Raw genomic sequence first — 25,043 nt, 5'->3', positions numbered from 1 at the left:
CTTTTGCTAATGAAGCATGGCAAGGCAGTGTCCTTGTCCTCACACTATTTCTCTGCACCTCCCACCACCTGTGCCTTCTGGTCACTGGGACCAGTGCGGTTGCCCTACATGACCAGTGAGCTGTGCATGTTATGCAGCTGTACATGTGTTAGCTGCTCTCTGGTCTCTTTATGGTCTCTGTTCTCTGGCAGTCCTCCTGGTCCTTTAAAATGTTTTTCAGCCCTATAACCCTGCTGGAATTTAAAAACAGACCAGGAAAAACAATGAAATTTTGGCACAGGTAAAGGCTTTTGTTGGTCTTGTTAAAGACAGTTGAGGTATATTGCTCTATAAACATGATATTTTTCATGTATTTGGAGGGGAGAGGTGTGAAAGTTGTGAAGGGATTCAATATTTTGAGGTTAGGAGCATGAACTGGAAAGAACTGTGTTAATATCTAGTCCAGAAGAGTCCATAAAGTCTTAATACTGGCTGCAGAAATGGGAATCACTTTGACCCTGGTTGCATGAATTGCAACACTGTTATCCTATGAAGCTGAGGTATGAAAAACATCTGCAGAAACAGTCTATCTGATGGAATAGGCTGTGGAAGTTATAGAATATTTTCCATTTAAGTGAGAAACTTCCATTTCTAGGTGTATATCCAGTGCCATGTTCCGGAAATTATTCAGCAGAGCAAGGCAAAGCAAGCTACAGTTTAGTGTTGATGTTGTACATGGGAAACAGGGGCACTGCCAAGCAGCAGTGTCCTCCTCTGAATGGTGTAATTGAAAAGTGGCCAGCAATTCCTCTTGCAGCAAGGCCAGAGCAGAGGAGGATGCCACATGAGCACTGTTCTGTTTAGCAGCTGTGTTTTTCCCCCATGTTTACACATGCTACTGATGAAATGAGGAATAGCATGGTCTAGCTGAGTGAAAAAGTGATTCAAGCAGCATGGGCTTTTGGCACTGGGAAACCCTGTCTTAGCACGTGTTGTGGCATGTAAAAGGGACCATAAATCTGGGTCTTTTTGTTGTCCTTTCTCTCTCCTTGTCCTGGTTCCAACAGGATGTAGAGTAGGGCATCTCCATTCCTCTGAGAAAGTCAGAATGTGCTAGATGGACTGTTGAGATGAGGAAGGCATTAAAAATAAGAAAACAACTGTAGCTGGAATTTGGAGAGCCCAGTTTTCTAAATTTGCAAGTGGCTTAAACCATGACACAAGTTAATGTAGAAACTAAAATCATGCTATCAATTTTCTGGACAGAATAGTTTCTTTCAGACTACGAATGTTTTGTCAGACTGTTTTCTCTTGGTACCTGATGTGTCTGTTTTGATTCTGGAAACTCTTAGATGAGTGTATTTAATGTTATGCACAGAAACAATACTATGCTTATGTATAAATGTTTGTGTGCTCGAGCTGTGCTTTGCCAGGCAACTTTATTCTAGAGCTGACTGTCAGGTTTATTATATAGCAGCCCAATATTAATTATTAAATCTTTTATCATTTAGAATAATTATAGTTTGACTGTAGTTTTCCATGGAAGGATTTTTTCCTTTAATGCAGGCCTGTTTTTTGTAAATATTCAAACTCTGATGAAGAAATAGAAGAATTTAAAATTAATCACCACAGCAATGAAGCATACCATATTTTTGGAAAAATTTGAAGATATCAGTAAAGATAAGATCAGGGACTATCACTTCAAAACTCTTCTTTATATCTTAATCAGTCTTCTGCATCACTTGCTTTGCTTTTAGTAAAATACATGTTGTTCCTAATTAGTACTAAGAAGAGATTACTGTTGGCTTTTATCTCCTTTCTGGTTTTTTTTCTAGGGGTTTAGTAGTGCAGACAGATTACTCAAAACAGCTTAAAGCAGGTGGAGGTTTGCTGAAACAGCAGGAAAATGGAGTATTTCTCTGGAACATTTAACAAGTTCAGTTTGTGGTGTGTTTCTTTCCTCTTCAATACAAGATTAGCTTACAGGCTAAAAAAAATCTAACCAAACCAAATTAGGTTCCTGAGTGAGCTTTATTTTGCAAATATTATTGGGTTTTTTTCCTGTGATTTTTAACACCATTAGAATTTTAAAGGAAAAATAAAGAAATAGTGGTGGTGATAAATTTTGAAGTTCAAGATAAGAATGCATCCTAGTAAAATGTACTGATATTAACTGAAGGAAGCCAAACCACTCTACCAACTTGAGAAATGTGTATCAGGGTGGGTTAAATTCTGATTTGCCTGTTAGTATCCTCTTATGTTCCAAAACAGTTTTGGCCTCCTCATCCTGACATAAACACCTAAACAAAATGGGTGTCAAATTGAAAATCATAAAATGAGAAATATTGTAGGGGTCTATTGGGGTAGACAGAAAATTTCAAGCACTGGTTTTCAATAACCCAACACTTCTGTTGTAGGTCAGCAGTCTCCTGTGAGTAGATTCATCTCCTGGATCAGTCTCTTAAAGCCTTTGACAACTGAGCAGGCCACAGTCACTTTTTTTACCTGCCAATATTTCACACAGAGATTTCATATCAGGCTGCACAGATTCATCACCTGCACCCTTCAGCCAGTGCCCCAAGTGTTTGGTTCCTCACATATGTGCCTACATTCTCACAAGCACCCCTCCTTGTGGGTACCCCAAACTTTGCAAACTCCTCAGGTAGCCTCTTGGGGGTCAAAAAGACAGGCAAGAAATGCAGACTTCAAAATGGAATTTCCCAGCAGCCACTTGTACTTGTAAAAACACTCAAGGTATCACTCCGGATCACACTTTTCTCACCCTATGAATCATGCGACTCTTCGGTTAAATGGGCATCCTGGGGTTGTATAACATTTCTTGTTTTCTCCCTGGTGTGCTGTCACTAAATGTAGCAGTGACCTCGACAGGGAGCCAACCTCCCTGAGGACAGGGAAATACAATCTGTGATCCCATGCGGCTCTAACCCCCAAGCCAGGCTTCTGCGTGGGGAGCTGATAGTCAGGGGATGGTTAGAGCTTGAAAGGTTCAATGTCTGTGGCTTTGAGTGTCTCTTTGAGTGACAGCTCTCTTGTTCATCTCAGCAGCCGGAGCTGGAAGAGTGATCTAGGTGAGTATCACTACTTGAGTGCCTTTATAGTCTCTCCTATATTTCTGCAAAGGGTGGCTTGCAGATGCAGGTTGTTACACAAGTGGGATTTTTGTTGCTCAAAATTTTTTTTCTGTGAACCTTCCACTATTCTTCCTGAGCAAAGTATCTGGAATAAACCAGCCCTGGTGAATCAAACATGCCTTTTTTGGTCAGGAAAAAGCCCTGGCAGTCACCGTATAAATGCCAAGACAGAAAAGAGTATGGAGTTTGTAGCTTTGTATAAATGTGTTTAACACTGCCTCAGCTACCTTATTTTGTGTCTCGGGGTGAGGGCAGTGAGAATTGTGCCTTTGGGTATGACCCTGAATCGTGAAGAAGATATTCAAAGCTCTTTACATGCTACAGTGTTTTCACAGGCCACCTGGCGTTATGGCAAGAGTAGATATTCAAGGACATAGTGAGTAGCTCAGATCCAACACTCGTAATATGCACAACAGCTGCTGCTTTCCTCCCATTTCAGGCATGGTAACTGTGAAACTCCAGCTTCTAAGTAATGCACTCTTAACTCTGGAAAAGTTTAAGGATGCAGAACATAAGGAAGAAGCCAGAGCATGTTGTTTTCTGACCTTTCAGCTGGAGCAGGCCAGGCACAGGCTGCTGCAAAGCTGCTCAGCATGTGCTGAGCTCTCACTTCCCAGGGGAGGAGAAGCACAACCCTGACAGATGGCAAGGGAAGGCCCTAATCATATAATCGTAGGTATGCATCCAAATGTGCTATAATAGAGCCTTTGTTTTGTCTCTGCGTTGTGTGAGATTACCAGAAAGAAGGCATGCCTCGCTAAGCAGAGGGAAAACAGCCTTGTTATGAGCCGCTCAGTCACTTTGTCATGTCTGTGCAATAGCTGGCATGCTGCTCCGCTCCTGTTCTCTGGCCAAGCACGCCTCTTCTGTGGCAGTGAACATTTTTATCCCTGTCACTTTATGCATTTAAGTCTGGTTATAAAATTAATCAGGAAGGGCCACCCAAGCCTCAAAAGGAAGACTGCATCATGCAGCTTGATCTGTATGTCTGAGCAGCCACCAAAATCCCAGCAGCAGAGACTTGGTGGCACTGTTCAGGTCAGCTGGAGCTGTCCACAGACTGGGACTGCTGTCAGTGGTTGTGTTGTGCATCACCACACTGACAAGAAAAGCCTCTCTAGGGAAAGAGGTTTTCTAAGTTACTGATTTGGGGTTTTTTTTATTTGTCCTCTCAAGTGCAAAAAACTGAGCAATACTCCACATTGAATTGAATTGAACATTTCAGTTAGGTAAGCAATGGGTTGAGGGAAATGCCGTGAAACATTTCTTTTGGGCATGTGTGAGAAAAAAATAAAATTAAATAGAATATTAAATATACTGGAGGAGGAAAAGATCACCCCGATCTTCCGTTTGATTCAAACATATGCAGCCAGGCTGAAGTCAGGGTTATCCAGGTTTCCTGGACTGTCTTTCCTGTCAAGACGTCCCCTGGCTGTGGCCAGTCACAAATTCTGTCAGTTTTGTGTGGAAAGCTTAAATGCTGAGCCAGCAGATGGAAGCTGAGATTAGGCTGCTGGCTTGGTGTTTTGCATTTTTCAGCTACTGACAGACTTTAACCTGGTGAGTCAGAAGAGACTGACAGCAGTCCTATTCCCAGCGTTTCTTCCCTAAATAACAGTGCTTGGTGAATTTGACTTTAGTTCATGAGTAGCTCTTGGGTTAACTAAAAAAAAAAAAAACAACAAAAAACCATCATTTTCTGGCCATTTGATAATGATTCAGATCTTTCCTTTGCCAGACTCTCCTGACAGCGCGCACTGTGCCTAATCAGACTCGGCACCGAAGAGATAGTAATTGCATTTTTTCTCTTTGGATAAGAGGTCTGGAAACACTAATGCTCTGTCATCTTGGGTTTCTTTGGAAGTCTCATAGATTGTCAAAATATATATGTTGCCATCCTATGGTTTACTGTCCCTTGTGTTTGAGTTAGTGCAGTATCATGGTATATCTTGAACTGTGCCTCTCAGTCTGACATTTCAGCACTATGAAATCAAGCTCAAGAGGCAAAAAAACATGGCCACAGCCTCTCTCACTGGCACCCTCACCTCCTGTGCAGTCCTGGCTTCATTTGCTCCTTTCCTGGAGAGACTCTGACAGATGGGGCTGCTGCTGGGCCCTGGGCTGCTGCCAGGGGGGACTTCTTCACACATCAGTGACACCCCTATCCAAACCTGTCACTGTTGGGATGCTCCTTCAAACCTGGGAAGCTCCTGGGCAGTCTCCCAGGAAGCTAGCTCAAGACTCTGTGTTTGCACAGGTTGATTTCCTGCTGCATCCACTGTAAAAAACAGATGAGTGTATGAGAACAAAGGTACTTAAACACACACAATTAATAAAGTTATTATATTATTTAATAATTGAGAAAATTGCTTCTCGTGGTGGCTGCCTATGGTTTTACGTAGGCACTATTTCCCACTTGTAAATTCTGAGTTAAGAAAAGCACACTGGTTTTGGACTCTGCTAGGAAGAGGTGATTCCAAGTGATAAGTGAAATAAATACCAGTTTTTGTTTGTAGGCCATGTTACATTTAGACATGTATTAATATTAAACACCATATGTAGACTTACACTCTGAGACACCAATGACTTCAGTGAGTAATTTATGGAAAATAAATTCAGAATGAGGAGGATTTTAATTCTCTGAAAAGTTAATTACTCATAAAAAAGGACAAACAATACCATCAGAAAACCCTTAGCTGGATTGAGATGTTGCAGATATTGCACATGCATGTAGCCTAAAATATAATCATATCCTACCTATCTGATTTATTTGGGTTTTTTGCATCTATTAACTTACTTAGGGGATTTAAAGATAATTCATGTTACTAACATATGTTTCAGTGGTTATACAGTTTGATTATGATTCTTGGTTAAGATTTCATGCTAGCAGTATTAAACCCCCCAAAAGTGTGATCTTATATACAACTTCATTTCAAACTATCAAGGAATATATTAAGCATCTTAAAAACCAAGAACTTCTTTTTAGAAAAATTAATATAAGCTGTTTACACTTGCTTCATCACACCAGTCATTATACTTCATGGATAATCTGCCTTCATTACTTTATATTTGTTTATACCTTTCTCAGTTTCCTGAATGAAAGGTATAATGATGGTGTTAACGATTCAGGTTTTAAGAAGTTGTTGTTTTAAACTCAAAGTCGTCATTTTTATTTCATTTTATAGCTCTTTGATGCATAATATATAAATAACCAAGATATTTAGGTATTAATTCGCGTGAACTATATTAATAAATTTCTGTGCAGAGCTAGAAACCTGTCTGACAAATAAAATAAGAGACAAATGTAAAATCAGGGAGGTAAAAACAAAGGTTAGAAAGAATCAGTAAAATAAACTTTATAAGCTTTTAAGAATGCAGATGCTTGAACTTTTTACGGAAAAATCTTGGGCTATAAAACAACTAGATTTTTTATGAATTCAGGATACTTAATGACATTTTATGTGCTACTTGCTTGCTATGTCTTGTTGGCTAAATACCATTACTAGCATAGTGAAATAAGCCCAGGGTTAAGACTTCTTAGTTTTTATCCTGACTCTAAGGTTGGCATACACTATTTGGCCTTTGGCTGGTTTTACCTCTCTGTCTGTTTTGATTTATGGATGAATGAAAGATAGGACTTGAGAGCTGGCTATGAAGAGTCATTATTGCTTGCTATACATACTGCTTTCATAAATCAGGATTCTCTATATATCGTGTGCCCTGGAATTCTGGATGTCAGAAATAAAACATCAGATCTTCAAATGAAGGAAGTAGTTATGCAGGAGTTGAAGGTAATATTTCTTTGGGCAAAACAGATTTTTATCTCTAATTACAAGGGTAAAAAAACTCAGGTAATTCAAATCCTTGCAAAGGTAACATATTTTTCTTCTTTGATTCTTTCTTTTCTGGCAGCTTCTGCTGAGGAATAATCTTCTATCTGACCTGATATTTTCTTCCTTATTAGAACTGCTATTCTTAATCTCAGCATTTCTGTCTTTAAACAAAGAAATTGTTGCCTACAAGTAGATAGAAATTCATGAAAAAGGCTTTGATCATTAATTATTTATAAGCTTCCCTTGTGATTTGTTTTTGTTTGTTTTTTTTTTTAATTGGAAACTTTCAACTTGTTTTGGTTATTGCTGACATGTGATAAGGAAAGCTGAAAAGCTTCCCATCCTGTTTGACAAGGATATATTATGAAATTTAAGAGTACATTATTTTGCTAAGAGTTTCTACAGGACTCACAGGGACCTGGGGGTCCTGGTGGATAGGGGGATGACCATGAGCCAGTAATGTGCCCTTGTGGCCAAGAAGGCAAATGGCATCCTAGGGTACATTAGAAAGGGTGTGGTTAGTAGGTCAAGAGAGGTTCTCCTCCCTCTCTACTCTGCCTTGGTGAGGCCGCATCTGGAACATTGCATCCAGTTCTGGAGCCCTCAGCTCAATAAGGAGAGGGAATTGCTTGAAAGAGTCCAGCGCAGAGCCACAGAGATGATTAAGGGAGTGGAACACCTCCCTTATGAGGAGAGGCTGAGGGAGCTGGGTCTCTTTAGCTTGGAGGAAACTGAGGGGTGACCTCATCAGTGTTTACAAATATGTAAAGGGTGGGTGTCAGGATGATGGAGCTAGGCTTTTTTCAATGATATCCAGTGGTAGGACAAGGGGCAGTGGGTGTAAACTGGAGCATAGGAGGTTCCACGTTAACAGCAGGAAGAACTTCTTTACTGTAAGAGTAACAGAGCACTGGAACAGGTTGCCCAGGGAGGTTGTGGAGTCTCCTGCGTTGGAGATATTCAAGGCCTGCCTGGACAAGTTCCTGTGTGATGTACTCTAGGTTACCCTGCTCTTGCAGGGGGGTTGGACTAGATGATCTTTCAAGGTCCCTTCCAACCCTTGGGATTCTGTGATTCTGTGATTAGCTCTTCAGGCCCTTTCACAGTAGGTTATAGAGGGAAGGAGAATGAAGAGCCAAGACCTCTCAGTGACATTTGATTGGTAGCTGACTGATAAAGTGCTGAAGAAAACATTCACTCTTTAAAGAGAATGTGACCAGAAAGCAAACTGGAGAAAAGCAAGCCTCAGGACACCATAATCATAGAATCATAGAATAGTTAGGATTGGAAAGGACCTTAAGATCAACTACTTCTGTGTGTGCACCCTTCACTCTGTCTCTGGACTGAACCTCTCTATGAGTTGCCAACAGCTTCTGAATGCTAACCTGTCAAATAGGATATATGTGTCTTTGAACATGCGAGTACTTGTGCAGTGATTATATTGGTGTAAGCGTTTCTATGTTGGCTCAACTGTATCACTGCTAGGGTTATTTGTACAATTTCCATCAGAAGCTTTATATATATACAAAAACTTAGTGTCATTAGGAGCTGGCCAGTATTGTCTAAACAGAGGGAAATGAGGGAAATCCATCTGTCCCATCTTGTACACATTACAAGTGTTTTCTCTCTTCCTTAAACATCTTTTAGTAGAAAATATCTTCCTGAGGTGTGAATAAGCACACTTATAAAAATGTAGTGGAAATAGAAATTATGATATGTAGTGAACAGAACTAAAATTAAGCATAGACTCATATGGAAATCAGTGTGAGTATGTAACAGTAATACTGGCAATCATAATATTGATGTGCTTTTTGGTAAGTTCCATTTACTCAGCTGATGTCGGTTGCAGGATTACTTTTGCCTTTATTCAACAAGAACATGTTGATACGTGTTTAAGCATCTGTTGAATTAACTTTGTGAAATGTGAACCAATTAATGAAATGGTAGTGTGTCGTCATGTTTTTGTCAATTCTGTAATAAGACATGAAGAAGGAAGCATTTTAATTCATGTTTAAGAGTAGTTTAGTTTTTAGTTGGCAGAAGACTTTAATCTTGGCCATGTAAGTAATCTATTCTGTGACAATCAATTAACAACAAGGATTAGTTGTTTATAATTCTTTTAAGCATAAAATTGAGTCATATTGTTCTGGACCAATTTTCTCTGGGTTGGCTATTTTTCATACTTTTCTGTTCCTGTGTAAAAGAACAGCTGCAGATTGAAGTTTTAAAATCCCAACACCCCTTTCATGGTATTCACAAACATTATCTCACAAAACATATATATTTTCCCTCATATTCTTTTTTTTCCACATTTTAACCTGAGCAGGCAGCTTTCAATACAGTCTGTTGATCATGAGCATTGAAATATAAGTTAAAAATAATGAAAGCTCTACAGAAAGAAGGAACATTATATTCTGAATATTGTACAAGGCATTTTATTGGTGTGTTTATTTGAAGGAGTTCCACTCCTGTCCTTCTGTTATTGAACACAGAAAGATTTTGACAGATATGAGCTACATTATACAAAGAGTATACTGACTTGAATAATTCAGATTTTCCAAAGGGAATGGCATATAGAAAAGAAGAGCCTGCTATCCCATCTTTAGCTGTGTTAGCTTGTGCAAGAGAGCACAGTGCTGCCTCCTTGCTTCCTTCAGTTAATATCTGGAGCTGGCTGTCACTGCTCAGCACTTGTACTTGGAGAAGTGAAAAACCAATAGCTGTATTTGTACTCATAGCTGGGGGTACAAAATAGCACAAAGACTATTTGTGTCTCCCTCTTAACACCCCTGTATGGCTAATATATGCTTCTGCTGTATAAAAATATGATTTCTTTCCCTCATTGACTATCTTCTACCATTGTAACTACTTTAACATATCAAATATCTTTATTGCTTTTCTTGCATTGGTATGTGCTCTATGAACTGTCCTTTCCCTTTTATAAGGGATGAGACATTGATCATGTGGTTCCTAGGTACTAAATGCTTTTTTTCCCACACTCTTAAGTTTCAAAGTTCATATAACTCTTGCTCTTAAGTTCAGTCTGTCATGAAAGTTTGTTTCTCCAAGTAGCTCTACAAAGCTCCATTCCTAGCTGTAGGTTACCTTGTCTATATTGCACTACAATGCAGTTACCATAGAATCATAGAATGGTTTGGGTTGGAAAGGACCTTAAGATCACCTAGTTCCAATCCCCCTGCTATGGGCAGGGACACCTCACACTAAACCATATCACCCAAGGCTCTGTCCAGCCCAGCCTTGAACACTGCCAGGCATGGAGCGTTCACCACCTCCCTGGGCAACCCATTCCAGTACCTCACTGCCCTCACAGTAAAGAACTTCTTCCTTATATCCAGTCTAATCCTCTGCTGTTTAAGTTTGAACCCGTTACCCTTTGTCCTATCACTACAGTCCCTAATGAAGAGTCCCTCACCAGCATCCCTATAGGCCCCCTTCATATACTGGAAGGCTGCTATGAGGTCTCCACGCAGCCTTCTCTTCTCCAGGCTGCACAGCCCCAACTTTCTCAGCCTGTCTTCATATGGGAGGTGCTCCAGTCCCCTGATCATCATAGGCACATTCTCAATGTTACTTCAGCTGTAATGGAAGCCATGTAAGAATTTATAAATTTTGTAAAGGAATTATGTTGTACGTCGCATGAAGCAATCACAGGAAAAGTTTCTCAATTGCAGGACTTTGAACCTACCACAGATTCTCTTTGCGTATGCTTCCTCACATGTTATATGTTTCTAGTCCCGGTAAGTATTTCATACAGAAATTTTTTTGGAGCAATTGCCCTTTTCTCTTCTTTGTCCGTCAGAGCTACCAGGTTTTGGCCTGTTGCTGTAAAACTGTGGCTAGATTGATACCAAGGTGCATGTCCTCCCAGTTTGGTTATAAGTAGATGCTGTGGACAATCTGGCATCTAATTTGCAAAGTGTATTTTGGTATACATTCAGGTGTTTGTCTCACTTTTCTCTAGGCTGTGATGTTTTAGAACTACAGGTAAAAGCCATCATGCTACAAATACAGATGGAAGTTAATTGGTCCAGTTTTTATCAGTAATGATTTTAGCTTTTAGATGACTTCTGGGAAGATTTTATTGTTTAGGACTGTGAAGCATTTATGCCTTTAATTATTTCACAGACAAATGCCTGTGACATTTGCTTCTAAGAGTATGTATGTGAACACGCTTTGTGAAACTTCCTACAGACCAGGGGATGGCAATTTTATTCCAAACTAGTTTTAGGGCCCCACAAATGGATGATGCTCATGTGAAAGACAAATCAGGTTTTAGAACCTCAAACTCCATCTTTTCACAGAGGTACAGCAAATGCCTAGCTATCTCTGCCCCCTCTGCAATTCTACATAAACAATTTTAACAATAAGATGTGCAGTTTATGTAAGGAAAAGTTTTGTCTCCTGTGAGTTCTCAGATTAATATTAATCATCCCATAGATTTTACTAAAATGGAGGTAGCTTCTCCATTCAGCAGAGCTGAATGAGCACAATTACTTTGAACAGGAAAGGAGAAAAGGTTAAGAAGGAGTTGTTGGGTGAAATACAATTTTTTCAAATTTGCCATCTAGTTCAAGATCATCAGCTACCAAAATCAGTGTCACAAATAGGGTCATGAGCTCAAAATTTAAGTCTAAATTTGGTTGTGAATGCCCGGACACAGAGGCCTGAACAGTTTTTTTTTGCTCTCCTGAGCAGCTTATCAAACAAAAGTTTAGCTGATATGCCTGTGATTTATAAATCTCTGATCAAAATGCAAAACTTTTAGTGTAGAAGTGATACTTTAGTAACTTCTTGCACTTCTAAGCCACACCAAAACCCCAACAGAAATAGCAGAAATTAATTGATGCCAGATGTTTTCAGAGGGTGGGATAAAGTGTGCTGGAGTTTCAGCTATAGTGGCAAAGGCAGCAGCCAAACCAAATAAGTTCCTACATCTGCATTACTCTACTCCATTAGGTACAGGAAGGCCACCTATGTGACAATAGTCCTAAAATAGCAGATGAGAGTAACAGTAAGATTTTAGCTCAAGCGCACACTGGTTTTAATTATATAACATAGTATGTTTTGCAGTCAGGGTAGTAATGAGTTGCTAATTCCCAATCAGCATAAAAGATTAGGTTCCCAGCATACGTATTAGCGAGCCTGTCTACTCTGTACTGGCTGGAGCCTTCCACTATAACTCCCCTGGGAAATACTTCATTAAGAAAGATGTCCCAATGGTTTAAATGAGAGCAGAATGTCTGATTTGCCTATGTCTTCTCCCAGCAAAATGTCATGGTGTGAGCCAATAAGTAGGTATGTTATCTTTAAGCTGGAGATGTCTGTGCCCAATAACACAATTCCCTGAGTATGTAAATGAGTTCTCAAAAATACTTTGCATTTCTTCAAAGAAAATATTTCTTTTAATGATATCAGCTGTTTGGCATTCTGCTTTAATAACTCATGCAATTTTCTTCACGTACTGTCAAAAAAGAAGGCAAAATCAGTTAAATAATTGAGGATATGTGAACTGCCATAAACAATTGCTCTTGTTTGCTTCTCTGCAGAAAGAAAGGAAGTGAAAGTGGGAGAGTACAATGCTGTGGCTGACACACTGGAAATAATCAACAACAGCATCAGGTTCCAAGGTAGGAGAGAAAACTGGAAAGAGGTACAGGATTGACATGGGTAGCTGTATGTAGTTTATAAGACTGTGTGCTGTGTAAATAATTGATTTAGGATTTTTCATATCAAAAAGGTATGACACTGTATAAAGAGAAAGGGAACTGAGCTGTGCTTTAAAAATAAAAAATAGGATAATTCTGAACAGAAAATCACAGCATTTTGATATTCTATACTTGGGTTTCATTCCAATGACTAAGACAAATTCAAATTTATATGTGTATATAAATGTTTTTCTTCATCTACACCAATGAATAATTTCTGATTTCATCCCCATTTCCCAGTCCCCCAGTTCATCACACCTGAGGGTTGTTCTTGTGTGTTGTGTTTGCACAAACAAGAAGAAGGTGGCTGTTTTTCTCTGGGAAGTGTTTGTTAAGCAGTTAGAAAATAGTTCTCCAAATACCAAAGACAGCTTTAAGATGGCCTGTGTGAAACAGGACCAGAGGGTGTTGAGCCCAGAAGCACTCTCAAGGTCCCTGGCAGACACACGGGCTGTTCTCTTTTACCTTCTTGCCATTTTTTATCCCATACTTCTCCAAAATTAACATGAGGACTTACTCTGCCCTCATAGCAGTTGAAGTGCTGGCATAACCACAACTTTCTAAGACTATGAACATCTATGATGATATGTCTATGATCTGACATCAGCCAGATGTCAGCTGAAATTATTTTTAAGGATCTTTCCTGTTGAATATAGATATACACATTATTTTTAAAGCTAATAATTAAGATTTAATCTGAAGTTCTGCTATGGTGCAATTTAGTAACAAAAAGAAAAGTCAGCTTTGTGAGATCTGTGTGGTTATCTCTGGGAGCGACATATGAATATCAAGCTTCTATGCCCTGTGCTCTGCTACATTTACTTCCAGTTTCCCAACACCCAGGGTCCACATGAACATGACTGGAGTTTCACTAAAGTGGTCTTATGTGTCACTGCTTGTCCATCTGCCCTGTAAATGCATGCTTCGTGGTGGGAAAGGGAAAAGGGGGAAATCACAGGTACTTTTCTCTAATATCAAATCAGCAAATGGTCCCTTGACTGCCACTCCATTGTGATCACCTAAAAGGAATTTTTTTGCGGAAAACGTTGGGTATAAAGACCAAAGGATAACAAGTTTCCATTACCTGAATTGTTTCAGCTTAACTTATATGGATAAACCTGTTTTATTGTGCAAAGCTTTGAATGCTCTTCTAGGTGAAAAACAGAAGAGTAGATGTAAAATTTAGTGCTGGCAGGTGTTAACAGTCAGTTAAGTACAACTCTGTGATCAGTTGGTCAGCAGAGCTCTTTCTGCCTGTGGACCCATTTTGTGATAAGAAGCTTCTTGGCCCTGGGTGGTCATTTTTGCAGCCCCATGGAAGCCTGATGTGAAAGAATAGGCTTATGAGTTGTAGGGCACACAAATTCCTTTCCGAAGGAAGACAGTGGTGCAAAAGGCCTTTTGCCATTCCCCTGTACCAGGGAACAAATTAGTAAGCAGATAAAATGGAGTGTGAGAACGGGAATGCAGAGCTTTATTGCAATCATCAGAAAGTAATTCTCATTAAACTGAGAAGCCTTTAATTAGTGGGGCCAGACTGTCAATCAAGAACATGGCTTTAAACATAGCTTCTAACTTGAGACATCCAAGTCCCCATCTACAGGGATTTGCAAAGTGGGTCTGTCCCTGTAAAACCTTTGCTATCCATTTTTCTATATCATTTTACTCTGTAAAGTCCTAAGGGCACCAACAGCCCTGCCTCCCCCTGTCCTGGGCCTTTCCCTACTCTGGCCACAGCTCAGGACCCTATTTCAGCCCCACAGGTCTGCCAGTCCCTGTCCCAGTGATGCCACCATAGGGCTTGCCTACAGCTGTGGTAGGTATCTAGACAGGCTGTTTGGATTTGCCTTTGTAATATTGGCACTATGCAGAGAAACAATGCTCTCTGTTTTCTACTCAATGCTTTGCCACTTGTTTCAGGAAAGCATAACCTCCTGGTAAACTTTAAAGTCATAGTATGAATTTTAGTTCTTACTTACACTTTAAAATGGGGATGGTTAGAATATTTTTATGGGGCTCTGCATCAAGGTATTGCTTTTTTCTTCCAAAGAAGTTGTTCACCTGCTCCAGAACCACAAACCTTCTTGTCAATCTATGTGACTAACACATGTCTGTCAAAGTCAATGATTTAGTCAGCTCCTGATATGACTCACAGTTGCCAAATCTAGCAGATAGCAGTATTGTACTTGAGAGGCAAATTTTCTTAGAGAAATTCTACATCTGGCTGAGCTTTAGCCTTTTTTCTTACTGTAATTCTAGGACTTGAGCCTCCAAAGGACAAAACAATTATACAGGAGGAGCTACGCAAGATCTCCCTGCCTCTCTACAGCATCCTCTCTGCCCTCACCATCCTAGGAATGATAATGGCCAGTGCTTTCTTGTTCTTTAACATCAAAAACAGAAATCAGAAGTAAGACACTCATGTTACTTGTATCACTAATTCTTTTGCATTTAAATGCCATGTATATAAGGAAAGATGTGGAAAGATGGTATTTTAGAACTGTTTAATTGAAATCACTGTGTAATATACTAACATTGAAACCAATTGCCTATGTGTTAAGACAAGTTCTTTTGTACTACCCAGAAAGTGGATTGATTTTAATTTATATTTGACTGTCTGCTAGTCACATTAACCATAACTAATTAATACATCAGTAAAATAGGAGGTCTTTTTACAAAATATTCAAAAACCTGAAGCCGTGCTAGACTTTCTAAAACTGCAAATAGTTTTATAGTGCATGCCTATAGATTTCATAGCGTTCTACAGGAAAGGTTATCTGTTTGTCTGGTTACAAAAAATCTCTTCTTTATTGTTTTAATAGCCTAGTAGTAATCTTTTCCTCTTTAATGCACTATCGCCTTTTGTCCATAGACTAATAAAGATGTCCAGTCCCTACATGAACAACCTTATTATCCTTGGAGGGATGCTTTCTTATGCATCTATTTTTCTTTTTGGTCTTGATGGATCCTTTGTCTCCGAAAAGACGTTTGAGACACTTTGCACAGTAAGTAATTCCGTATATTCTAGTTGAAGATAGTCTTGCTGAAGCTCTGCAAGAAATGCAAATAGAAACGTTTATTAGGTGGACATCTCATTCCGTTTAATCCCTGATTCTCTTAGCTCTTCCTTGAGATATTTTTGGGTCCAAATTCTGAAACATGCACAAAGCTGTACTAGTAATATTACTATTATTATTATTGAAAACTTCAAATGCATTGGGATTTGGCCTCAGACTAAAAGAGTAGATGTAGTTTCTTGGTTTGAAATTGTACATATGAAGATGATTTGTTAAAGGTTGTGTTTGTATCATGACAACTAGTGATTATCTGTGAAGCCTTTACTTTTTCTTTATGGACTCCATATTACTTCAGACTTTGTGACAGCTGCTTGTCTGGGTCTTTTTCGCTGGATCTCCAAAGTTGTCTACCATTTCTAGGCTACACTATATACTCACACAAGCATAGATGCATGTAAAATTCTAGTTAAATCCAAACAAGCTATTCTGAAACCAAATTAAACATGTCCACCTAGAAGCTTATCTTAGTAGCTTGCTGTAATAAGTAGCTTGGCTTACAGAGGCTATTGCAAAGGAAAAAGAACTTCACTGCAAAGATATTCCTTCCAAATCCAATAATTTGAATGTATCAAATATTTTCTCCTCAAAAAATTCTAAGACTATGCTTGGCCCATTGCCTCAGACGTACCTTGAGTAACAAGGACCAAATCCAAGTCTCCGGAAAGTTGCACTTCACAGCACCTTTTTTTAGGAGTCTGAGTTTCTGATGGTGGCACTGGAGAAAGAGAAACTTTACTTCCAGAGAATAATTCAAAGCATGAGGGTTTGATACCTAAACCTAGGTGGTGCAGACACATCCCAATATTGCAAGTGAAATTCTTCATACTGACTAGAACCAATATAGAAGTGAAGTACCAGTTGACTTGTTCAGTTATACTATTCCAAAACACTGGAGAACACTAGTGTATGCTAATATGCACTAGAAGATAGTACAGGTGAACTTATAGGATTTTCTGTGCAAAGTCTTAGCTTCATTATTTAGGCCTGGACACAGCTGTATTTTAGACACCTGAATGTTAGCAGCAAAAGAAAAAAGGAGAAAATACCTAGTCCTCCTACAGCTAGAGCACAAATTCTCTGTAGAAATAGAAGAAAGAGGTGCCTCAAAGACTTCAAAAGGGTGATCCTGTTCACCTCTCCCAAACTAGTATATATCTGCCTGAATACATAGGGAACAATAGGAAGTGGAAGATGCCAGCATCTATTTTTTACCCACCAATTATGGCCTTTTTTGTGAAACAGTTTCTAATGGAGCAGAAGTGTCATAAGCAAACCAGTTCTTGGCATCGATCTCCATTCTTTTCTGGCTTTTCATTGTAGAAGAATATAGTGGCAGGAGGTACAAATTTTAGCTCCAGGTGTCTACTCAGCCTTGAGGGTCTTGTATACAGAGCTCCTGACTTCACTGCCGGGATGTAGGCCATTGTATGACTACTGTACAACCCTCCTCTTGAAGCAGGCAAGCACTGTGGAACAGAAGGAAAGAAAGCGGGAACCAGAGGTACCTATCATGGAGCTGTTCTAGGGAGCAGGTTTCCATCCAGATTTAGCTATATAAAACTAAATTTACGTCATCCTTTAAATGTGAAATAGCTCAGAATTTACTCTGAAGAATGAACCATCATCCAAAATCCTGTGCCTCTGAGCTAGAACATTTCTGCTATCTGATTTTTCCCTGATATGCTTCTCAAAATGTAACCACTACTCTCATATTCTAAATACATCAAAATTTAAGTGAGGTCTGTCTGATCTTACATATCTCTTCCTTTTTTTTTTACTTTTCTTCAATTCAGATCTGTCACATTATGTGAAGTCTGTTTTTCTGTCTGCCAGAGAGGTAAATATCTGAACAGGCGCTTGAGTAAGCTAAGTACTTAACTGACCAATAAAAGACAGGAGTAGGGCAGAATACTGTGTTCTTAATGCCAAACTTTGATTAAGAAGTATTGTCATATGTCTTAAAGAAGATTTTTTTTTTTTATTCTAACATAGTGAAATGTTATATTTCCAAATGTATATGTTGCACCCAGCACATAGTGGATGTTTTGGGGAAAAAGGAGGAGAGACTGAAGAGTTACTAAACAAAAAAGTGGGTTTGTCTCCCATATTTACAAATGTTATATTTTTGTTCTAGGATTATGGATTTAGATACTGTGATATATATATAGATTTAGAGAACTGTGATATAGATCACAGTTCTGACAGTGATTAGTGTTACAAATGCAAGAAACCCTTCAGAATCAACCTACCAAGGAATTCTGTTTTAACTTCCTGCTTATTGAAACAATTCTTGTAAAATTTCTTCCTCCAATTATAATTTTTTCAATGGGGTAGCTTATGCTTCTCTTAGAAATCATTTATATGGCCACGGTTGACTGTGTATCTAGAAAACTCTGAAGTATTGCTGGAGAATTCGTAAATATGGGAGACAAACCCACTTTTTTGTTTAGTAACTCTTCAGTTTCTCCTCCTTTCTCCCCAAAACATCCACTATGTGCTGGGTGCAACATATACATTTGGCTTCATATCATGAACATTTGTGTTTCCATATGGGCAACATACTTAGTGGTTTCATAAGGACTACTTACAGACACCAGTTCTTATAGGATGAGGGTGGTACAAATCTGTCTTGATCATCCATTTCCCTGAAAATGCATTATTTTGATTGCCCATTCTACCCATATTAGAGATTAGTTTAAAATTCCCTTTTTATGCAACACTGGCTTAGTTTTTAAAAGAACCAGCTACAATGGAGAGTGATCATAAAAAGCAACTGAGCCAAAAACATATAACAACTACATCTCAGGCACAGAGAAGAGTCATGAAAATGAAGGGAGACATTTTTTTTAAATAAAAATTTTGATTCAGCTTTTGAAAGCAGAATCAAAACTAAAGAGCTGTCATCAGTGTTATCCCCTCTCTAAGCCAAATAATCACCCTTCTTGTCTTCTGTATTTCAAAAGCTGTTAGATCTCACAAGTTGCAGTGCAAACACAATAGCAAGCTTATTAATTAGATATATTATATATGGTCTCTGTTTAATTTTTTGATAATTTTTTTACAACACTTATAGAAGGTCCTTAAATACTCCTGAGTCAACCCACAAAACTGTGGAAAAATGGTTTCCAGATTGTAGCTATTGCATCCTAAACCTATTGTCTGTGCTTCACCTATAGCACAGTGTTTGTAACATTTTTTGGAGGCTGAAATGCTTTGCAATATCTAGTCTTTTTGAATTTCCTACACCTGCATCTACATATGGCATATGTTATACACTGTGTCTTGTAGCAATATGAAAGGCAGATTTTATCTTTCTTTACTGATTTTTCATAGTCTTGTTTCTGCCCCACTGAGAGGGCTAGGCAAGGTGGAACTCCATGGTCCACATTGCACCTTGTCTTGTGAAACCCTGAACCTGTGCAAGATGAAGGGTAGTGTAAGAGTGGAGAGACATCCTGAAAACAACATCAAATAAGGACTGAGAGACTGCAGTGAGGAGCAGGAAAGAAAAGCCATGTGTGAGAGGTTATGGAACAGGTTCCTAGTGATGGGGACAGGCTGCAGGGTGAGTGGGATGCTGGGCAATTTGAGCATCGTGGCTGAAAGTAGCTCTGGAAGAAAGGACTTGCTTTTAATGGTAGAGGAGGCAGAGGGAGAAGATGTATGATCCTTCTATATATTTATTTATGCCTTGTCTTCCCTTGTCATTTTGAGTTTTCTCTTTAAGACCATTCTTGTGGGGACTGACTAAAAGGAAATTGGGCAGTGTCACCTCAAAGTTGGTGCTGTCTTTGTGTACTCTGGGTAAGAACCACTTAGAATAGACCCTGTGTGACCAAATGCCATCTAACCTTTTAGCAGTTGATGATGCGTTCCTTATTCATACCCCTTATGATCTTCAGGCATTGACATTGTTTTTGGAGGGTTTTTTCCCTCTTTAGACTTTATGTTTACCTAATTATTTTCCTGAAATGGTTTAATTTTGGCCAGGAATTAAAAAAGCAGCTGATAAGAGACTTAGCTCCTACTGAACTGAAAAAGGATTTGGACCTCTAATCCGTTTCTTTGTCTCTCTAAACCATAGACTTTTTTTTGTGGTTTTAGTCTGGACTTTTTAATTTTGTGTGTATTCTTTAGTTTGTTTCCTTCTTGATTGTTTAGTTGTTAATTTTAATCTCCCTTTTCTGTATAATCACTTCCATAATTGTCCTCGCTGTCATTCAGTCTGAGACTGATCTCACTCCTATTTAATTCAAAGGCAATTCTGTTACTGAGTTTAACATGAGCCTGATCAGCTTCTATTTTAGTAAATGACATTTTTCTTGGGGGGAATAAAGAAAAAAAGTAGAGACAAAAGTTACAACATTGAATGCATCCTTGAAATAAAATGAATTCATATGCTGAGGCAAATGCACCACAACCTTGCCAGAGATTTATTTAGTAAGATAATATTTTTAGAAGATTTTGCCTCTCCTTCAGGAGGACAACAGACAGATTTTATAGAATCAGGAGCAATTGCAATATCTTTTACACTACCCATGGATTAATTCTGAAAAATGATCTGAAATATATTAAGAAATCACTACAGGAGATCTCACAGCATGAGAAGCGCCGCTGTACTTAATTTATGTGAAAACAGCAGGATTCAATTCTCTAATGTTATTGCCACTTACGTTTTGCAGGAACTGTGCCAGTGCCACACAAATTCAGAAGAATGAGTTAAAAGTCATAAACACATGTCAAAAACTGTTTGATATAAATGAGAAAAGTATAATTCAAATGGATGAACTCATTCTTTGGTGCCTGCCTGTGCTCACACTGGGGATTTTGCCATGGTTAGTAGAAGCAGGATCAAACCCCGGTGAAAACTTGTTGAGATGACACGTTTTTGTTCATCATAATTACCCTTTATGTTCCCAGTTTGCCAAGAAAAATATAAGGCACTTAATTTTCAGCTCATGAGTAGTCCACAGAAATCAACAGAATTGCCTAGTTAAAGATAATTGTGGTCTCAGGGGTAAACGCACAGCACGGTTTATTCTTGTGTTTGTCACTTTTAAGCACCTAAGTCTAGGACTAAGACGCCACCAAGCCACTCAACACTTATGTTCAGCTGCAGCCTAACCCTGTCAGCACTGCAGCTTCAAACCCAGTGCTTGTGCAAAACTAGCTAATTATTCATATTCTCCAAAGGATTCAGTCTAAGTCTCATAAACTGAGCTGGAGAGTGGAATGTCAAGTCCTATGAAAGACTGATTTGGTAGTTTTTATTTAAAAGAAACCATAAAAATTAAGATCTTGAGAAGGTCAAAGTAATGCTTGTATGAATCTTTAATTTGGGTGATTTGTTTGCAGAAACATAATCTAAATGTTTTGCTAACTGGAGTGGTGTTAAGAAGTTTTTAGCTTTTTATACAAGTTTTTATGGAAGTTCTTTGTGCTGACATTTGTTTTTCTTTATTCTTCATTCCAATTTCTTTTTTTTTTTTGCAATTTTAAAATTGTAAGAACAACAAAGAAAGGACTCTGTACCGTACTCAGTTCAGAAGGCTAGCTTTGGGGCTTTTTCTTGCAGTTTAACACAGGAATAAGATACATCACTTTCTTAATCTACTGCATTTGAAAATGTTATTATTGCTTTCATGAGCATGGTACCCTCCCAGGCATATCTTGTGAGCTCACACTGGGCTTCTGAAGGCGTATGCAGTGGTGGTCAAACTTGGGAAATAAATGAAGCTTCTCTAAAAGTGAAGCTTTTTAGCTTTCATCATTTCAGTCTGTTTTTTGAGATAACCTTATTTTATAATTTAATATAGAGTTTAAATTGTATTTAAATATTTTTAAAATAAATATTATTGTTGATTGTCTTACAGTTAACAGTATCTAAAATAGTGGATTTGTTTGTAAGCTTCATTCTTAAGAGTATATAAATAAAGACAGACTTTTACTTTTTTGTTCAGGATGTTCCTGACGCTTTCACCACTTTCTATTTTTCCCTGAAAAACTCATTGCTCACAGTTAGATGGCTTCTTTTATTAATAATGAGTTGCCATATCAAATAACTTTATAGGTCTGTTACACAAATATATAAATAGTAACTACTTCACCATTCACATAACAGGATGATGGGAAAGGTGCAGATAGCTCTGTGTGAAGTTATCAACTAGCAGCATTCAAAACATAGGTTAACCAGCTAAAGCTCAAGGTTGAGAGGAAATATGATTCCAAGGGAAGTAACTTTATAGACAACTGTTAAGCTATAAGTGCTTATTATATGATGGAAGAATAGTCTTACTATGGACAGATTTAAAACAGGCATTTTGTTGCAAAAGGAAGTTGAAAAGAAAGGCTCCGACAGGACATAAGGACATAAGGAGTATCTTGTCCATAAATGCAGTGACTCTAACTGAAAATTGCAACATTTTTTTAAACACCCTACAACTTTTGTTTAAACATTAACGTTTAAAAAAGGCAAATTTTGTTTGTTTAAAATAAACATAACTGTTCCAAGTCTGGAAATAACCCAGGATGTTCTGTTTCTCTGTGGAGACACTTTCAGTGTTTGGTGGTTTTCAACTGTGTTGTCCACTAATAAAGAAAAATATATTTCTAGATTTTTAGTTATCACAAGTAATGCACCTTGAAGAGCTCAATCAAGTAATTTATTTCAAGCACAAATTCCAGTCATGGGTGCATACACAGTATTTTCATAAATAGGCCCCAAACCAATATAGTGTAAGAAGTATAAGAAAAAAAACAGGAAAATCCATTTTAGCATCTGCATAGACATACTTGGTTGTTTTATATCAAACAGTATCTCCTCTGACACCTGTGAGAGCAGATGCTCTATTAGTCAAGACATCTTATTAAAACAAAATAATAGTAACCAAGAAATATAAGCAGATAATAGAAGGCATACCCTAAAATTCTGTGCAGGCATCAGAAATTTTGTCATGACCAAACCTATTTTTACAAATTATCCTTCTATAGGAACACAGGAATATTTTCAGGTTTTTGCTTCTAGTTTGGAGTAGGGATTTGAATGCAAGTTTCCCATCTCCTAAGGAGATGTCTTTCCTGTTCATTTGGTAAGTGCTAGGGGGAGAGTGATCTTCCTCAGCTTCTTCTATTGAAATGCATCATTAAAAGCTTCCAACATGAGAGGATTCCTGATCTACTGTGTAACATCATGGTCATGCACTCCAATTATTAGTGTTATTCTTATCCTGATGTTTCAAATAAGTGGGATTTGTAGGTATAATAAATTTAACAATAGAAACAAGCAGATATATGAATTTCAGAGGCTTTTGTTTCATTTTTCATTTTGCTACTCGCATTAATGAATTATAGCAAACAAATTCAAGGTTATTTTCTTCAAAATGAATTTTTTTTTTCATCTGAAACTTATTGTCTCATTCTTAACAGCAGTGATATAATTTTTACAAAATCTCCTGGTATGTTTAAAATGTAATGTTTCCAATATAGCCAATAGTTATCTTATTCTAATTGACACAATCCAGATCAGGAATACATAACACTTTTTCAACCAAAAATTGTAGAAATAACATTTTTCTGAATATTGGGTTAGAAACATATTATGACCATAATTGATTTTATTACTATTCCCAAGAGGCAATTACTGTTTCAGTGAGAACAAAACAGTGTCTTATTAGAGACATGAAAATACCATGTATCTGTTTGCCAAATACATCACTAAACTGTACACAAAAGAGCTGAATACTTATTAATAGCGACAAAGACACTGAATGCTAAGTACGGTTATCAGTGCTCAATTGATGTGAAGTAAAAAAGATGTAACTGGCTAATATGAACATGTTGATATGAAAGATATTTTTTTCAATCACTCAGAGCAGATCTAACTTTGGTTTTACTGAATTTATTAGTATAATGTGTGATAATGGATAACAAGCAACACTTGAAAAAAATATTTAACATATTAACATGAACATAATATGAAAAATTATACAAAATAATACTTTGCTGACCTATCTATTCCCATAGATAGTTTTTTTTTCTAATACCATGTTCAGAAATGTTACAAAAAGTGGAAACACTCACGTGGTTTGAATCTAATCACAATTGGTTTACTGGTTTTATTAACAAGATTAACCAGCAGTCAGTAAATGATATGTTCAGGATCAGTACTGGCAATGTAACAGATAAACCACACCATCAGATGCTAAAAAAACATTAATGCATGCATACAAATATCTAAACAGTCTTCTGCACGCAATCCCAACATTTTATAATAAATGCACAGGCTGAGTTACAAGCAGGAACCTCCTGCTTACAGGATGCATGTGCTACCAGCACACCCTTTCTTCTTGGTTTGAAGATTCCCCCTGACACACATTCTGTGAGACATGAGGGCTCTGTGCTCTGGTATGTATCTCTGAAAACTGATAATGCCCACACGGGTGATTCAGCACACCTGAGTTCACACTTGACACTTGAGATGTGTGTCCCTGCGTGGTGCACAGTGTTACCAGATTCGGGCATATTTCCTTGCAGACAGTTTTTGGTTGGCTGTGTCTATTTCTATCTCACTGATTCACCATTTTTGACCATACATACTTATTTTAAGGAACAGCAGTCATTTTATGTTTCTTATTGCTTTATCAATATTTTTTGAGTGAGTCACATAACTTCTTTTTCCACCTCTATACCCAGTCACTAATAATTACTAAAAATCAGAATTTCTATTCCATAGAAAATTTTTTGGGGAAAAAAAAAATCACATTTTGAATTTAAATAATTGAAATTCTGAAGATGTGTGGAAAGGCAAAAACTAAATAACATGTATTTAGAAGTGAAACATTGAGATTCTCTTAATGTTTATAATAGATCCCAAATTTTGTATCCTACTACAACACTTAGTTTCTCATCAATATGCATGTCCTAAAGTTACAAATTCAAAATCCCAAACACTGCAGAAGTCAGATGTGAAACTAGGCTGGTTTCCATTGAAAAACATTGCCTCTAGGTCATCCAAGAATTATTTTTTTTTTAAATCCTATTTCAGAATGTCCTGGTTTTCATAAATCAGATCTTTTATATCAAAATTTATCTCTAGCGGCCAAAGGTGCATGGTCAACATGGCTAAAAGAAGGCTGGCTTGCCTTTTTTCTAGCTTTGCCTTCACTGTCTTTAGCCATTGTTTTTCCCCTTGTTTTTTCGATCTGCAGTATATAGTGCATTTTATTTTTACTTCTTTGTTCCCTTTTGTGCAGTCTCCCTTTCTGACAGCCAGCCCAT

General features: G+C 37.9%; 1 protein-coding gene across 1 annotated transcript in view; it reads left to right on the top strand.

Annotated features, from left to right (window-relative positions):
* The window catches only part of GABBR2 (gamma-aminobutyric acid type B receptor subunit 2), a 446,922-nt gene that overhangs the window by 279,897 nt on the left and 141,982 nt on the right, over positions 1-25,043 (top strand). The window contains exons 9-11 of the mRNA XM_034064922.1: positions 12,532-12,612; positions 14,950-15,100; positions 15,563-15,695. Coding sequence (XP_033920813.1) covers positions 12,532-12,612; positions 14,950-15,100; positions 15,563-15,695 — 365 coding nt within the window. The remainder of the gene's footprint in view (positions 1-12,531; positions 12,613-14,949; positions 15,101-15,562; positions 15,696-25,043) is intronic.

The sequence above is a fragment of the Melopsittacus undulatus genome, chromosome 1, assembly GCF_012275295.1.
Source record: "Melopsittacus undulatus isolate bMelUnd1 chromosome 1, bMelUnd1.mat.Z, whole genome shotgun sequence".
Taxonomy (NCBI): domain Eukaryota; kingdom Metazoa; phylum Chordata; class Aves; order Psittaciformes; family Psittaculidae; genus Melopsittacus; species Melopsittacus undulatus.
The sequence above is the reverse complement of the archived record's forward strand: the minus strand, read 5'-3'. Positions and strand labels throughout refer to the sequence as shown.